General features: G+C 46.3%; 1 protein-coding gene and 1 long non-coding RNA gene across 2 annotated transcripts in view; both read right to left on the bottom strand.

Annotated features, from left to right (window-relative positions):
- Window positions 1-609: 609 nt before the first annotated feature.
- On the bottom strand, window positions 610-4936 carry LOC309854317. Its single transcript, XR_014306144.1, has 2 exons — window positions 3874-4936; window positions 610-2527 (listed from the first exon to the last, which is right to left on the bottom strand). It is a non-coding gene; the product is annotated as an uncharacterized lncRNA (long non-coding RNA).
- A 2265-nt stretch (window positions 4937-7201) lies between these two features.
- ADCY9 (adenylate cyclase 9) overlaps window positions 7202-17665 on the bottom strand; it is a 113701-nt gene continuing 103237 nt past the window's right edge. Inside the window, exons 10-11 of the mRNA XM_082713199.1 lie at window positions 17133-17174; window positions 7202-11618 (exon numbers count right to left, since the gene is read on the bottom strand). Coding sequence (XP_082569325.1) covers window positions 10430-11618; window positions 17133-17174 — 1231 coding nt within the window. The 3' untranslated portion in view covers window positions 7202-10429. The remainder of the gene's footprint in view (window positions 11619-17132; window positions 17175-17665) is intronic.

Below are 17665 nucleotides of genomic sequence, written 5' to 3'. Positions count from 1 at the left end.
AAAAATGAGCCCTTTTCTTCCATTTTTGCTCAAAGCAGTCCAAAGAAAACAACTTTTGGTTCACTCCTGTCTGTGAGCTCAGCTTGGTGTCGAACAAACTCCGGAGAAGTCACAGAGAAAGCTCGCACCAGACATGCCATGGTGTGTCCTATCTGTGATTCAGAGGGGCGGCACCTTCCCCTCGGAGGGAGGAGAGAGACTCCTGGGGAGGGCACACTTCTTTGCTCTCTTTCTCTACGTGTCTGTCTGCACACATTGCTGACTGAAGAGAGGGGCTAATGAACCTGCTAATCCCCAGGCTGGTATGTGAGGCCCTGGGAACTTGCAGCCACACTGTGTGTTCCTGACACGTGGACTCAGCTAGGGAGCACTGAAGGCAGCCCTGCCCCTGCAGGCCGGCTGGAAGGGGGTCTGTAGCACCTTCTCCCCCTCCCACCCCTTCAGCCTGCGTGGTGGGTGCACACACGTGGGTAAGCTCTGTGAGTCCGTGCTGTGTTAAAGGGAAGTTTCAGGATTCCTGCAGATAAGTTCACTTTCTGATTGATAATTTCTATGAAGCACGTTTTCTGTTTGAAATTGCGCCAACCCCAGAATAAACAAACAACAAAACAGAGTTAATTATACTGTATTTTGAATTATTTTCCCAGCCTTCTCCATGTCTAGTGTGAAGTTTTCTCTAATACAGGACAACAGTTGAGTATACAACAGATTACAAGGTCTGTAGGAATGAATTAAAGATAATGTGCTTCTATCTATATACAGATATAGCTTGGTATCTCATAGATTCAATTCTTCCTGGTTTTGGTGGTTGACAAAGCATAAGCAGTTTCTTAGGTATCTAGTTATTTTTTACAGTTAGGCTTCTTCCCTTTAACTGAAAACAGTCTTCGAGTTCCCCTCTCATCAGTGCTTTTGTCTCTCAGAAGAGAGAAGAAGAGAGGGAATGTGTTCAGAGGGGACCAAAGAAAGAGCCACAAGCAGTTTCTAGAAAATTGGATTAAAAAGAAAGCTATCCATGCTTTTAGAATGGAAAGATTATTAGAATCTGGGATTTCTTTCTGCATTTCATGACAAGCAAGAAGCAAAGCCCATGCGTACGAGGCTCTCCGTCAGCACGTGTGGAAGAAGGCCAGGTTTTGGGTGAATGTATGACCACCCACAGGTCAAAAGGCTACTTGAACAAACCCCTGTCGCCCTTCCACAGTGACTCACCACCATGAATGGGGGAGCTTATGCCCGGGGAACCCGTCAGGACAAAGCTGGAAGGGGCAATGTTGGCGCGTGGGGTTCCATTAGGACCTGCGTGCCTCACAGAACTGATTTTGGTGTAAGGATCATTGCATGGATTGAGACGTTTGGAAGCTGATTTTAGTAACTGGATCATCTCAGGGACGGCTCATCCTAAAATGCTGTCCATTACAGGTCGTGAAATTGACACAGGATTTCCAAGAGGATGTTAAGGCTTTGGGTTTTTCACTGGATGCTCATCCTTGTGTTGTGACTGGTGCTTCATTGGATGCTGTAGCGTGAAGAGGGTGCACCTGGACGCCCTGCCTGGCGCACCCTGATGGCTTATGGCACACCTGCAGCTGTGGCACTTGAGGGTTGAAGAGGTGGCAAAGGGCTGTGTGGGATCCAAGACCTGCTGCACCGGGTCACGGACGCTGGTGAACTGCTCTTTGTTGACATCCGTTTCTCTGGGCGTCCATGGTCCTCTGTTCTGTCCCTGACCTCCCCCAAGTCCAAGGACAGCTTTGGGAATCCTGGGATACTGGGGTTTGGTGGGGGTCTCTGAGAGTCAGGCTTGCTGCTGCCCAGGATGGCCCTGGAATATCTGCTTTGTGAGCTCAGTTTAGACTCGCAATTCCCAGCTCGCTGCTCTGGCAGCTTCTTGGAGCTAAAAACAGAAGGGTCTTGCAGATTATTTCCTGAAGGGTCGTGGGTGCCACAGGCTTCACCTAGGACCTTGTGACAGTTTATGCGAGGGGCTTGGAGCATTGGAAGGTGGGCCAGTGTGTGAGGTACCGATGTGGTGGGGGTGGGGCGGAGTGTGACAAGCACGACCTGAAGGACGCCAGAGTTCACTAAGAAGACAAGGAGGCAGCAGGAGGCTTGGTGCAGTGTAGGTGCTTGGAGATTGTCTTCTTGCATGGCAGAGGAACTAGGGGAAGGGTGGCCATTCTGTTCCTCACTGTCCAACTGTCTGAGGGCATACAAGACATTCACGCTGGCCTGGCTGTGCTCCTGCTAGAAGACATCGAAGGGGCTGCTGCTATGGGCACTGATGACAGAGGCACTGATGACAGAGGGAGGCGGTGGCCGGAGCCACAGGTTGGGAACACAGGCAGACTCTTTGGGAATTCGAGTAACGATCAGATAGTGGGTTCACTAGAACACGTTAGGTTTGCTCTCACAGCACACAGATCTGTGCCTCCTGTATTCTGCCGACAAAATGGGCAGCTGAAGGAGGAGATGAGGAAGTTTGGAGAGGAGATACTGAAAGCGATGAGGTGACTCCTTGTTTTGGCTGCGCAAGAAACGTGAATGGAAGAATTTGGATCATGATGTGATTGGTGCAATCAATTTACTTTGTCTCATTAGAAATATTTTAGGGAGGGGCACCTGGGTGGCTCAGTGGGTTAAGCCGCTGCCTTCGGCTCAGGTCATGATCTCAGGGTCCTGAGATCGAGTCCCGCATCGGGCTCTCTGCTCAGCAGGGAGCCTGCTTCCTCCTCTCTCTCTCTCTGCCTGCCTCTATGCCTACTTGTGATCTCTCTCTGTCAAGTAAATAAATAAAATCTTTAAAAAAAAAAAAAAAAAAAACTATAAAAAAAAAAAAAAAAAAAAAAAAAAAAAAAGAAATATTTTAGGGATAAGGATGCTTATGTCCTAAATTATCTGGATGACTGCTTCAAATCTCCCCCACCTCCAACACACAAACATAGTTTTATCTTATCTTGTTAGGTTTAAATTGAACTAATTTCTTGGAAGTTCATGTAAATTACATTTTTCAACATTAAAAACAAACAAATCCAAATGCTCTCCAGGTATCATGGTAGATTAAAGTGCTTCAGAAGTCTACAGAAGTCCTTGACTGAACTTTTTAAGAAAGTACAACACAACATGCAATTAATAATAGAAACAGGAGATTGGGGCAATATTCAGCCATATTCTTCTGCGTTAAATGAAAATTCCAAACATATCTGTGATGCCTCAGAAGCCTTCTCTTGAGGAGGAAGAGGTAACATTCTGGCAAACCAAAATTACCAAAGAAAAGTTCCATCAACCCAGCACATAAGACTTGCCACTAAAAATTAAACTACTGGCTTCCTCAGTCCTTTGTGAATAGCCAACAAAGTCCACTTTTTACCCAGGAGCCCCCAATTGGAGGAAATTACAATTACATTCTATGATACTTCAAGTTAAACAGCTGAGTTATACTTTTCTTTCCCTCTAATAGTTCCCTGAAACACTAGAAATGTACAGATGTATGATAAAGGTGTTTTTAAAATGACCTAACATTATACATATAAAGAATTTATTGTGTGATTAACAGTTGTGGGGGGTGGGGAACCTGATTTTGTGTTAAAGGTACGCGATCTGTTTCTGTTCCATTCGCAGGAAGGACAGGACAGCAACATAACCTGCGCTTTCCACAGATCTTTCTGAAGGCACGGACAAGTTGCAAACTTTGCATTCCCATGGCGCTCTTGGTTAGCACACGGACACCAGTCCATGTGGTCCCTGGAATAATTTCGAAACTTCTCCATTCTAGGCACACACTAGGTAATAGCTTAAATACTACACATTTAATTCAAATAGCCAGTCTTACAAAAAGAAGGGGAGAGGGAGAGAAGGGAAGATTTATTTTACCTTGTTGAGTGCTTGGGGACCTGGTATCTAATTTCTCCATTTAATTGCACGATGACCCACTCCACCACCTGGATTCTTTGTTGTTTCCTGGCAAGGAAGGGGGAGGCCATGACAGGCAGTCACGTGGACTTGGCAGCACGCTCCGGGGTCCAGCTCTGCAGCCGGGAACCGTGGGCAGCAACCGGCTGGACTGGGGCAACCCCCTCAGCTATGCTCTGTGATCTGTTGTACAGAAAAAACACTTCTGCCTATCCACACAGGTGAGGCATCCTGAAGACCAAAGGGGTCCCCTGTGTTTTGAGTTCCTTCGTGGAAAGCTGTAACAGGAAACTGCTTGGTGGGCACAGACATGTTTGCCTAGGTGAGAACTGAATGTAGTGGCCAAAGGGTTTGTTTCTTTCAATCAGTAGAATAGCAGCTCACTGTGTTGTTGTAGGGTTATCTGTATTCCTGAAGTTAGACAGTGAGGATGGCATATGGCATGGAACTGAAACCTACTTGGGAGGTCAAAGAGGGCAGTGGAAGGGGGTGGGAAGCAGGTAGAGTGGAGGCACCTGTGTCCTTGGAGAGGCATGGCTGTCCATGAGGTGGGGCTGGCTGGTAGTTGTGGGAGGCCTCCCAAGAGGCCAGTGCTGGAGACCCAAGAAGCTGGAAGCCAGGGAGAACATGAATGGAGATCTTCCCAAGGAAGGGCTCGGTGAGCTGTGAGGTTGGCCTTGGGCACACGGTGTCACTAGGGAGTCAGTCCCACAAGTGTGCGGGTGTGCAGCTCTTCCCTTTCCCATTCTGCTTCCTTTTCCCAGGATCATATGGACAAATCCAAACAATCCCTCCTTTCTGACACCATTCACTGGCCTTCCAACCTACGTGGCAAGAATTTTCTTTGCTGAGAAGGGCAAGAAAGTCAGAGAAAGATGAAGACGAGAGAGCAGTTTGTTCAGAAAACTTTCCCCTGCCAGAAGCCGCTGCCTTGTCTGGTGACAGGGCCCAGGGCAGAGATGGGGTCAGAGCAGAGACCTCTGGCCCCCAGCTCCCTCCCAGGCACTCCTCTCAGGGTGGTGCTATTTCAGAAAGGCTCCCTCCAGCCAAGTCAGTCCAAGCCAGTGCCTTGTTCTGAGACCCTCGTGCTGGGGCCCCACCTGCCATCTGGAGAGGATGGTTTTAAAAATAAAACAGATGATTTCATGGGTTGTACTTGGAGTAGCTGCTTTCTCCGTGAGGGATCAACACAATACGGGTGCAAGCTGTTTTCTCTGCTTCTCACGTGTTGCTCTTTCTTCAAAGTCTGAACACTCCTTAAGACCAGGAGTACAAAAAGCACCTCCTTGTTTACGAATGACTCTGAGAACCCACTGCGTAAGAACGTCAGCAAGGAGAGGCTGTCGCTGTGCCAGCCCAGCTACCTGGAAGTGCCCTTCTGTTTACTGAAGAATTCACCGTGGGAAAGCAACAGGAGAAGCAGTGTCTCTCATCGTGGCTGTTGCTGGAATATACTCCAGCCTCACAACAACTTGAATGGTCCAAAGAAAGGGACGTTTGGCATTATTTGGCACATCGTTGTCGCTCAGCGAATACTGGCCGAGTGTTCCTTATCTGTTGGGAAGACTCTAACTTTATGAAACTGTAAAGTCCTTTGAGTGGCTCCTTGAATATACTTAAACAGAACTCAAACATAATACATGAAAATATCATTTGCTTGGGAATGCATATGCAAACAAACCAGCATTAACATGGTGAGACAAATTTTCAATAGAGTCCGGAAATGCTTGGGAACCTCACCTGCAGAGAGTTACAATAGAAAAATCAGCATTCCTTAGTCATTGCAGATTGGGGGCACCTTATCTGAATCTGGGGACTTCTGAAATTGTATGCAACATTATAGATGGTTTATTTATGTTGTGTATTTGCATGTGTGTGTTTGTTTTCTGGAGAGAAGAGACACAACTGTCATCAAATTATCAAAGGCTCTGTGAGTCAAGAAAGGTTAAGATCACTGTTTTCAATGACTGAGATTTCAGGAGGAACTGGGCTCTTGATACACAGCCACTTAATTTGCTTCTCCTTCTGGCGTCCAGGCCCAACAGGAACAGGGAGAATTCCCCAGACTTAAGTTACTTTAATATATAGTGACAACTCTTCGGAGTCATGTAATTAAAAATAATAATTTTCACGTAGGAACTATATAAAAATAGACACTTAGGGAGGATTTTAATTTACATGTATAAGGTGTGCAAGTGTGTACCTTTCTTAATTGCTTCCTCTTACCTATCTCTTCCCCACTTAGCTTCCTTTACCTGGCCCTCGGGATCTATTCCAGGTGGCCACAAGGAGATTCCCCACAGAAAAGTAACCACATGCAAGAGAGAAATCACAAAAGCTAAGTTCTGAGTCTTACTGCAAAATTCTTTCATGAATGCTAAGTCTTCAAAAGTCCCCAGGGTACCCCTTCTAGTAGAGACCCACCTTCTCACAAGACCTTCAGTGCAGCACAGACCATGACTCTCTAACCTCCAGAAAGGTTCCTAGGGTGTGGGAGGGAAGGATGCCCACGTCAACCAGTAGTGCCCTCATAAGCGCCATGTTCCAGCAGAGAACAACCTAGAAGCTCGATCCCTCTTTAGGGGATGAACAAGGATGGGGGACCGTATCTTCACCTCCCTCTGTTGAGTCTTCAAGAGGGTCCTGTGCTCTGAAGTTGCTGACAAATACTGCAGTCACCAGGAAAGACTTCACTGGGGGAGAAGGCTCTACACCCAAACAGCTCTACAGTTTTGCTTCGGATCTGGAGGTGTTGTGAACGCCCAAGATGTGTACAAACGGCATGAATGGTTTCTGGGAAGAGGCTCTATGACTTTAAATGGATTCTGAGATGGGTGTATGACTTTCCCTGATGTGGACACCCCCAGGAACTTTGTGAGGACAGGCTGTGTAGCTGTGTCCTTTCAGAAAACTGCCTTCATTTTCTTGGTCAATTCCTTCCCCTAAGACCTTGCAGGAAAAACTATATCGAAGGCCTAATAAAATAGGGATATCGTTGCAAGCCAAACTTGTCCTGCGACCTGCTTTTTATTTTTGTTAAAGTTCCATATAAAAATAAAATTTTTCAACCGAAGTTAACTGTAGCAAATATGTCCATTAGACAAAAAGAAACCACATACATAAATAGGATAGTTTTGGGGTTTTTTTTTTTTGTCGTCTTGTTTTTAAAGTCATAATGTGAAAGAAAGGCAAATCTTATTTCCAGCCACAAATCGCAGGGAATGAGGAATGCCCTAATTTCTGAAGTGCAAACTGATCTTTTCAACGAGGAAATACCAGGCATCAAATATTTAGATTTTAGAATATTTTAATATCCATTTCTTGAGTGGATGCATTCTGAAATAATTAGAATTAACAGTTTAAAAAGAGCAGAGTGAAGAAAAGATGGAAAATGCAAACAGTTGGTTCTCGTCAATTTCAGGTTCTAGGCATGATGTGATTTTCTGAAACAACCAGCCAAAAAACGCTTACCTCAAAAATCTAGAAATGCAGACGCAGACAGATCTTTGGAAACTACACATTGTTACAGTCCACGTGGCGGGAAGCACGCGGCCCTCTGGCTCTCAGTGTCGTGTGCAAATGCGCAGGTGCTGCCTTCGAGAGCAGTCAGTGTTAATGGAGTCGCGTGCAGGTGTTGCATAATCGGTTGACTCTTCAAGCTACTTAAGGGCTTCATAACTGATTCTCTACATTTGTTTGCACTGGATAAAATTAGGTGTGCTTGTTTATATATATATACATATACATATATGTGTATATATACGTGTGTATAATTCGATCTGACTTGGGGCCAAGAAGAAAACAGCAATTGCAACTCAAAGCGGTTATTTACACACATTCAGTTCTGAAGTATTGCTTCCTGACCTAAGTTTGTAAGAGGTATTGCCTCTGTGAAGAGCACGTCCGTCGTACTGCTAGCACTTGAACCACTGCTCAGGGGCCTGTCCTCAGGGACTCTGTTCAGGGCCAGCGGAGCTGGAGGCAAGGCATTTCCGCGGCACAGATTCTGTGGTCCTGCGTTGAGGTATGCTTCAGGGCAGGAAACTGGGAAGGACCCAAGCCACGTAGTGGCTCAGCGAGAACATCTGTACTGGTGATTTAGGAAGGCTCGGGGTGTTGTGTTGTTTTGTTTTTTAAAGACAATTTGGAATTCTGGGTGAGCCAACCATCAAAGTCTCTGATGTGCACACTGCTGGACCAGATCACCGGGCGTTCAGACCCTCTCCCTAAGGTCCGTGGCTTCCCAGAGTCAGGAATCACAAACACTTTTGCAGGAAGGGAAGGGAAAAGAGAATGTGCAGGGGAGGAAGCATGTGCAGAGATTAACCTTGTGGAACAGCAGAGACACAGGCAGCCCGGCGGCAACCACCTGGCCCCCTCACTGCCAGAGCTACAGAGCCTGAGGGCAGAGGGCAGAAGGAGAGCCCCACACTCCAGTACATGCCTTAACACTGATGGGAGAAGCCCCTAACACGTCCACAGTCCCTATGGACAAGGACAGTGTCGGGTAGTGTTTTAAAATAAAAATAAAAATAAAATCTCTGTGGTTTCTTAGAAGAATACATTCTTTAGAAGCAAGAGGTATTGTCACACCATCCTTCCTCCAGCATTGGAAGACCAACAAACTGACAGTAAAGCCTGAAGGAAGATCTTAGTTACTGAGAATGCCTCAACTCCCTGGGACGTCAAGATCTTGGCTATGGCTGCATTGTTGGGAGGCAACTCCACGTGTGTTCCCCCACCCCGGGAAGCTGGCCCATCAGAATCCATATTTTCTGATCCCAGAAATGGCAGACTCTAGATGAATTTGGGGAAGGGGGAGACTGATAATGTGACTTGATGTAGATGTGACATTATACAAAGATTTAGCAGCAAAAAGAAAATGCACAGGGTGTGCCGGTGAAGACCTTAAACAGAGAAGGAGCTAGTTCTCAAACTATCCTGTGAACCGTATGCTCGAGTCACCTTGAAAGTAACTTTGCCGATGACAGGGCAAAACGGGCCTGAGTTCAATTCCATGTACATTCCAGATTCAATGTGGCCAAACGTCCTCACAGGCAGGATCAGCAACAAATAACCACCACAAGTGATTTCCTTCAGGTTTCTTCTACTTGCCCTGGCTTGACACCTCCTGTACTTGTGGCTGATTCTGTCTCTACACAGCAGGAGGAGGCCAGCTAAAGAGGGCTGGGGTTCAGCAGGTTCACGCCTGCTGTACACCGGCCCTGCACAAGCCAAGAGTGGGAGAGGATGAGGGAATTCTCGGGGGTGTACAAGCCAAAGCCGCTGGCACTGCCTGCCCACCACTGCGCTTGGCCCCAACCCCCTGCCTCATGCAGGGCCGGGCTCTGCCTCAATCCCTGCCGTGGGGAGGCCCCAAGGGCACAGATCCGCAGCCCACAGGACAGAAGTGTCAGTGCCCATAAGGTTTCAGAACCATGGCTGAGAGCATCTCTGTCCCCGGGCCATCCCAGGGCACGCTGGCCAGGCCCGGCCAGGCCTTGCTCAGCCCCTGTGTGGAGTGGTGGCCCAGAGCAGCCAAAGCACTATCAGACATCTTCTCATGCTTCCACTGTACCCCCTGCAGACCCCCCTCCCCACAACCCAGCCTATCTATGTCCCTTTGCCGGAAGGACCTGGCTGCCGCTCCCCACAAGACACACATTCCCTGATAAATAAATAAATAAATAAATGCAACCCTCAGACGTTTATTTTGAGTTTCCCTCTCCGAGGATTCAGCTTCAAAGACAAACCCCTTCGCTCCCAGCTGGAAGACTCCTTGGTGTCCAGGGCAGAATGAAACACGGCTTCTAAATACCTTGGACCTGGGTTCACGAGCTCTGCTACTGGCTAGCATCTGCAATCTTGGCCTGCACGGGGAGGAAGCCCTGACAGCCCGAGGCCCCAGGTGCTCTGGAAGGCGCAGGTCGGGGCGGGGTGGGGGGGCACGCATGGGCTGTCCTGGCTGGCGGCTGCTTGCAGCCCACGGCCCCCCACCTCCCCTCACAGTGAGTTACTGGCACTTGATCTCAGATTCATGAATGAAAGTGTGTGCGTGTACATGTTTACACAGAAAGGTCAGGTCACTGGAAAACACTAGCATGTATACAAGAAAAAAATGCAAAAACATTGTACTAGCAAAAACAAAACAAAACCCCAAACTGCCTTGTGAGAAAAAGCAATAAAATGATATCTTAACCACAGCTTTCGTTTAAAAAGTCCAGCAATACCCCATGCCACGATCTCCATGGGCCACCTCTGTCCCCAGATGCAAGGCCACGGTCAACCCCTGAAGGCACTTGTTCTCCACGCTGCTGACGGTCACACCCAGGGGATGGGGCTCCAGGGGAGAAAAAGCACAGAGACGGATGTATGTGGCGCACGCAGACGTCAGGGCAACGACCACGCGGTGCTGCGCCCGGCGACGGAGGCTGTGGTTCTCGGGACACACAGCAGGTGAATACAAACTCGATTGTGTTTCAAGGAACAGAGCACCGCGGCAGCGACAGGCGCTGCGTCACACGCTCTTGGAAACGTTGAGCCTGGTGAGTTCACTGGCTTCTTCCATGCCTACTTCTTCACAGTCGCTTTTCTCTATGGCTTTGCCAAATTGAGACCTCTCTTCGGGTTTGATGGGCTCTTTCCATGGCCTCTTAGAAGAGAGGTGAGTGTCCTTGGCCTGCATGTTGTTTTCAGAACCCAGAGACGTCTTGTCCGCGTTCTGTACAGAAGGCACCAGGTTGGCGATCTCGTCCGTGGGAGATCGCCCGATGCTGCCGTCCACCTGGACTCGGATGTCCGGGGAGATGGACAGCTGGTGCTGCGGCACGGCCCCGCTGTCCATGCACTTTGGGTACAAGTAGGTCTTCATCTGGCCCTTGCCCTTCACATTCACTGTCCCCCGGTAGTCGAAGTCGTAGCCCATCTTGCTCAGGACGCGGTAGCTCTCCTCACTCACCTGGATGCGGCACTCCACCCCCGTGCTGTCCATCCTGCTGGCGATGTTGACGGTGTCGCCCCAGATGTCATACAGCAGCTTGGTGGTGCCGATGACCCCTGCTGTGAGTGGCCCATGGTTGAAGCCGACCCTGAGCTTGAAGTTGAACCACAGCATGTTGCTGTTGAAGTCATCCACCACACGCATCATCTCCTTGGCAAACTCGAACAGTACCTGCAGGTGCTCCTGTGGGTGGCCACCATCCTGGCACTGGGCGCCGTTCAGCCCCGATGCAGCCATGTATGTGGCCCCTATGGTCTTGATCTTCTCGATGCTGCTGTAGCCTGGCCTGCTCAGGAGCTCGTCGAAGTCCCCAATGAGCTCGTTAAGGACCCGGTAGCACTCCTTGCCCCCTTCGTAGTTCTCCTCGTAGAACTCACTAAAGTTGACGATGCTGGCGAAGATGACGCCTCCACTGTCATGGTTCTTGGAGTAGGTCTGGGAGACCTTCAGCTGCTCAGCCACGTGGTAGGGGATGATGTTCCTTAGTAGCCAGTCGGCTTGGTCCCTCATGCTCTGGATCTTGGTGCGGTGAAGATCTGCCTCCACATCCCCATGGTAGTGCAGGCGGTAGCTGACCTCGAATTCTCGATTCAGGAACCAGACCAACAAGAGCAGGAGAAAGAAGACCAGAACCACCTCCTGGCCAATCAGGCTGGCTGTTCCGCCACCATGCGGCAAGGAACTATTGCACGGATTCCCCTCAGAACTGGAGAGCAAAGAGAAGAGAAAGGACGTACCTTCTTAAGTGCATCTTTTAAGGAAGAGGTTGCTGCTCAGGGCTTGCAGGTTGTGAAAGAGACCAGCTACCTAGCCTCTGCACCAAGTCCTGTGGAGTTCAACTTGTCAGCAACCTGCAGCCTCAAAGCTACCCGATGCCATTTTGGCTGGCTGAAGGGGTGCCGCGATAAGACTGATTGTTGTAACTGATTTCTAAGTAACTACTTGGTGACTGCTTTTTCAGGAGCTGTTAGCTCTTTGATTTTAAAAATCTTTTTATTTCCGGGACGCCTGGGTGGCTCAGTTGGTTGAGCGGCTGCCTTCGGCTCAGGTCATGATCCCAGCGTTCTGGGATCGAGTCCCACATCGGGCTCTTTGCTCAGCGGGGAGCCTGCTTCTCCCTCTGCCTCTGCCTGCCATTCTGTCTGCCTGTGCTCGCTCTCTCCCCCTCTCTCTCTCTGATAAATAAATAAAATCTTTAAAAAAAAATCTTTTTATTTTCAACAACCTTCTATTTTGAAAATTCGGAACACTATAGGAAAGTTAAGAGACTAGTAATACGTTTGTACGCCCTTCTCCTGGATTCAACAATGGCTGACATTTGGCTGCTTTGCTCCTTCCCTCTGTCAGCACACACACGTGCACACACAGCTTTCCTGCTGAACATTATGAGATCATGACACTTAGATCCTGAATATTTCATTCCCTATCTCCTCAGAAATAAGGACATGTCCCTATGTAGCCACACTACCATCATCATACCCAAGAAACTTAACATTCTCTGACACACTTACTTTTTAGATTTCTAATCCAAGTTTAGCTCTGAAAGATGTGTAATTTTACAAAGAATTAGTGTAAGTTCTATATTGTCTACTTGTATAAAAGTTCACGAATGTACCATTACCCTCTGGTAGGTTAGTTTTGTTTTGTCAACATCATTTAAGACAGTGCTAACATTTTTACAAATAATAGGTGTATTTTTTTTTTTTTTAAGTAGACTCCAGACCCAGCATGGAGTTCCATGCAGGACTTGAACTCACAACCCTGAGATCAAGAACTGAGCTGAGATCAAGAGTCGGATGCTTAACTGACTGAGCCACCCAGGTGCCCCAATATGTATGAAGAGTAGCACCTTGTGAGAAATTCAAACAGCATAAACAGTAGTATAAAATAAGTATCTTTCCTGTGGGAAAGTTGTGGTTTTCTTATGGGTTGCAAGAAACTCTAATACATGCATGTACTCTAACAATCAGGTTCCAACCCTGGGCATTTGGGCTGTGCCCATCCTTCACCCCCAGGGAATGCCACTGTGCCAACCCTGTGCATAGGAGGGAGTCGGTCTATGGGATAAACTACCAGAGTTGGAACTGCTGAGTCACGTCGACTACTGCACATTCATGATTCCAGTAAAAATTTGCACATTGCCCCTCTCATTTCTGTTCCCTCCAGTAACAGCCTGCTTCAGGGGGGTAGGACAGTGCTGACCAGCAACAGCTGTGACTGAAGATTAGCACAAATGCAGTCCCTTGGAAAGCTTCTTTTTTAGAGCTAATTTCTCCACTCAATAGTACTACATTTCATCAGAAGAAATTTAGGGGAAAATGCAGAAAGAAGAAAAGTTTCCTCCACTATTGACCATCCAGAGGCCATCACTGTTAACAAGTGTTGGGTTTCCTTCTTGTCTTTCTTCTGTTTACAAAGCTGTGACTGCTCTGTTCATATAAATTCTGGGCCCTGATGTGCTTCTAAAGCACATAGAATGGGTTTCTAGATTTTACGTGGCAATGGGTCGAGTCACTGTATAAATTATATATAAAATGGATGGATCCTCAGTTTTGATATCTCCATGGCACCAAAAACTTAAGGACATTATAAAAAACAATGAACTTGACCAATCTGGCCATAATGGTCCTCTATGAAGTACAGTCACAAAGCCCAGGCCTTGGAGTAAGAATCCCAGGACTCGGGACGCCTGGGTGGCTCAGTTGGTTAAGCAGCTGCCTTCGGCTCAGGTCATGATCCCAGCATCCTGGGATTGAGTCCCACATCAGGCTCCTTGCTCGGCAGGGAGCCTGCTTCTCCCTCTGCCTCTGCCTGTCATTCTGTCTGCCTGTGCTCGCTCTCTCTCCCTCTCTCTCTCTGATAAATAAATAAAATCTTAAAAAAAAAAAAAAAAAAGAATCACAGGACTCTGTCCCAGCTGGACCACTGCAGAGTTCTGGAACCCTGGGAAAGATTTCTAGGTCTCGACTTCCTCATGTATAAACTGAAGATGGGCTAGAGTATCGCTAAGTCCCTACTGGCCTCAGATTCTGTGCAGAAAAGAGTTATTAACATAGCAGGTCTGAGGCTGTCATCCAGAGAAAGGCCTACTGGCAACAGTGCCCGAGACTGGCCTCAGGATCTTGGATCTGGGGAGGTAGGCTCCCACTGTGTCTAGAGTGTGCCTTCCTTCTGAGCATCCAGAATTTTGGTCCCTGCAGTAGAGATGCCTATATGACCACCCTCTAATAAAAACCCTAGGTATGGAGTCTCTGATGGGCTCCCTGGTGGACACCATGTCACCTGTAGTGTCCAAGCACACTGCTGGAGGAATTCGGAGCATCCTGAACTATGCCACGGGGACCAGACTCTCGAAAGCTGGCAACTGGTTTCCTCTGGACGCTACCTCATGTATCTTTATTTGCTTCCAATTTTGCTTTGTGTCCTCTCACTGTGACAAATCACAGCCATGAATATGCCTCTGGGTGGAGTCCTGAATCCTAGCGAATTCCCAGTTCTAGAGGTGGTCTTTGGGACCCCTGCCATAACTCGTCCCCTGTGAGCTAGAACCAAAAAATGCCTCTATACAGTAAGACACAGTACCCTTGCTTATTCTTCTGTCATTGAATCAAATGGCAATACATATCACAAATCTCAAGTACTAAACAATTAACTATTCTAGATGACTGAAACAGATTTGTGTCCAGCCCTACATGCCTTCTAACTCGAAGAGAAGAGAAGAAGTGATGGGTGAGCCCATCTTGTTGGATGAGGAGGGACCTTTCTTTCTATTTCTCCAAAGTGGTAACATCAAGGAACCGCCCCCTTTATGCATAGACATCACAAAGGCTTAACGTCATCTTAACAGTCCAATCAGACTTTGCAGCCCTGTGGCAGAAATGGGTGCTGTGTCTGGCTTTCCCCAAGCAGGCTGCTGCTCCTGCTTTCCTCACTTTAGCATGGCCTGACTCTGGAGAGGGGAACAGGCCAGATCCTCTGGACAGAGGAGGGGAATTATGGAACATAGGCCAGTGTGAGACAGAAAGGGAAACAGACTACGATGTCTGTTTTCATCTTGTTTAAAAGAGGAATCCCAATACACAGATTGACACTTAGTGCCAAGGGGCTGCCACACAACAGAGATCTGGAACAAGTAGGAAAGAGAATCACTTCCCATCAATAAACGGTATTTCTCTTTCCACTACAGAAGGAACAAAGATGGGGGTCTCATTCCTAAATTCAAATAGCAAAGGTCAGTTCCAAAAAGAGGAGCTTTATGGGACTAAATGCAAGAGTCAATTTATGACGTGACAGTTGGACATTAAGTCATAATTGGAAGTTAGAGTAAAATATAGTACAATTCATTATCATGGAAAAGAGGGATTAAAACAGAAAAACAGAAAACAAAGACCACTGACAGTCCTAATCTTAGTTAACCAAGATTAACATGGAATTTGTTAACATTTTGGTATATTTCAGTGCCATTTAGAATCTATGCCTACAGATGTGAGGCTGCGGAAGTCACCACGCTGGGACACAGAGGGTACTTCTCGGGTCCCTATTTTCTTGGTCTGAGTGGCAGTTAATGGGGTGTGCTCACTTGTGAAAATTCATTGAGCTGTGTTTTTATATATGGACACTTTTATGTGCACATGTTATATATTCGTCAATAAGAAAGTTTACTTTAAAAAAAAAGCCAAGTGTTTTATTTTAAATACTATAGTTGTGATCATCATAGAAACACATTTGCATTCTGCCTTTGTTCCATACTTTAAATCTCCTTCCCAGTGTCTACGTGTCCACAGAGATTTGATTTTTTAATTGTAGAAACAGAAAAAAAGTCATTCATCACTCTTTACCAGATAACTATGACATATCTTACATTTTATCCATCTATATAATGAACTGCCTAGCTCCAAGACAAACGCAATTTCACATGAGAAGTATTTTTCTTATACCTGCACCATAACAGTGGTAATATTTAAGCATCTGACCACAATGTAATTCATTTCTTTTTATTGGCAACTGAAGTTGCTGATGAACTTTCAGTGTTCATTGTGTTCAATGATTCAGTGTTCAGTGATCATTGTGATCAGTATTTTGGGGCAGGTGGTCTTTATCATATTCTGAATTATCTCCTCGGTAGAGAAGCAAAAATAGAATTATTAGGTCAATGATTATGAACATTTTTGCAGATCATCAAATTACTTTCCAAAACTATGTGCCATTCTGAAAAGTACTGAGGCCTGGCAGAAAGAGTGTGCCTGGCGGTGAGGGAGGCCAGGGTTTAAACCCTGCCGATCACTAGCTGTGTGACCACAGACAGCTTCCTTAACTTCTCTGAACTTCAGCTTCTTCATCTAGAAAATGGGGACAAAGTCACCGAATGTGTCAAGTTATTGTGAGAAATAAACCACATGTTATAAGTGCCCGGCAGCTTAACAAAATAAATCCCCAACTGGGGGATGAACGCACCAGCCCTTGCCTGTGCTAGGTAATCACAATCTAACATCCTGAAGGTAAAAGACCAAAAGGATTTTGTAGTAATTTAAATGTGCAATGACTTCAGTAATAACATATTTAGCTTCTCCCTACATTTCATCTTGTCAGTTTTTTTTCCTTTATTTATGCAGGTCTTGTTCAGCTCTTCATGTAAAGGCCCAGAGGTACTTTTCTGCGCCGCTCAGACTCCCCACACCCCCCACCAATGTGTCGATCAGTCTTTGTGCATGCGTGGTTCTATTTATTGTTTGTAAGACTGGAAAGTTGTCTCTGTCTTAGAGGTCTGCAAACCAATTCCGTTTTTTCTAGATTTATTTACAGTTTTATATAATTTAAAGTTTGTTTCTGACTCCTCAGCTTATATAAATTTTAGTTTGATGATTACAGTAAAGCAAGGGTCTAGCATCTATTATTTCAAATTTCTAGTTAGTAATTTCAAAATATTTTAGGGAATTAAAATATGTACTTTCTTAGATTTAAGATATTTCCTGTGTAACATGCTGATGTTGTATATGAAATTCAGCCCAATCTAGTATGTTCTTAACCACCATTCATTTTCTCAATAAGGTATTGTAACTATGAGCTGGTATTTCAACAAGTAGGTACTTTCCACTTATTCTTTTAAGAATTACATAGGATTCTTTTATTCAAGATATGCTTTTCAGGAAGCTGAGAAGAACACAGTGCTCATACAATCAGCCTTGTTTGTTCAGATACAGGCATAAAGTTAAAAGCTTACCTGAAATTCTGTCCTGCATCAAGGTGTGAAATTACTATGGAACTGAAATTAAAATGCAGAAAAATATTATTATAAAAAGCAAAGAAGGAGTTAAATAAAATGATACAGTAGAATTTAAAAAACAATTTCTCTTTTTTTTTAATGTGAAGATCAAGTCAGACAACTAAAGATAGTTAAATCTTTATTATAATTTGATATCCTGTGCGAATTAAAAATCAGAGCAGAGACAGTGACGCAGCCAACAGGACCTCATATCAGGGAGGGAGGCACCATCTCCAGAGAGCAAAACCAAACAAGAAGTCGCGAAGGCATTCGCGTGACATGAGGACTTTCCCATGCAGTCCCACAGGCTAGAAACCAGTCATGATCAACAGCGATGCCCACTGACAGGACTGATTTAGAAAGGAACTGCTAGAGACGCTGGCTGACCTGAGAGGCTGGACTTTGCTCCTCGTGTGCCCAAAGCAATCGAATCCCCATTGTGGGGCATGGAAACCACACACAATAAAGAACTCTCTCGGTGTTGGGGCAGG

This window comes from Mustela nivalis (genome assembly GCF_964662115.1).
Source record: "Mustela nivalis genome assembly, chromosome: 19".
NCBI lineage: Eukaryota > Metazoa > Chordata > Mammalia > Carnivora > Mustelidae > Mustela > Mustela nivalis.
The sequence above is the reverse complement of the archived record's forward strand: the minus strand, read 5'-3'. Positions and strand labels throughout refer to the sequence as shown.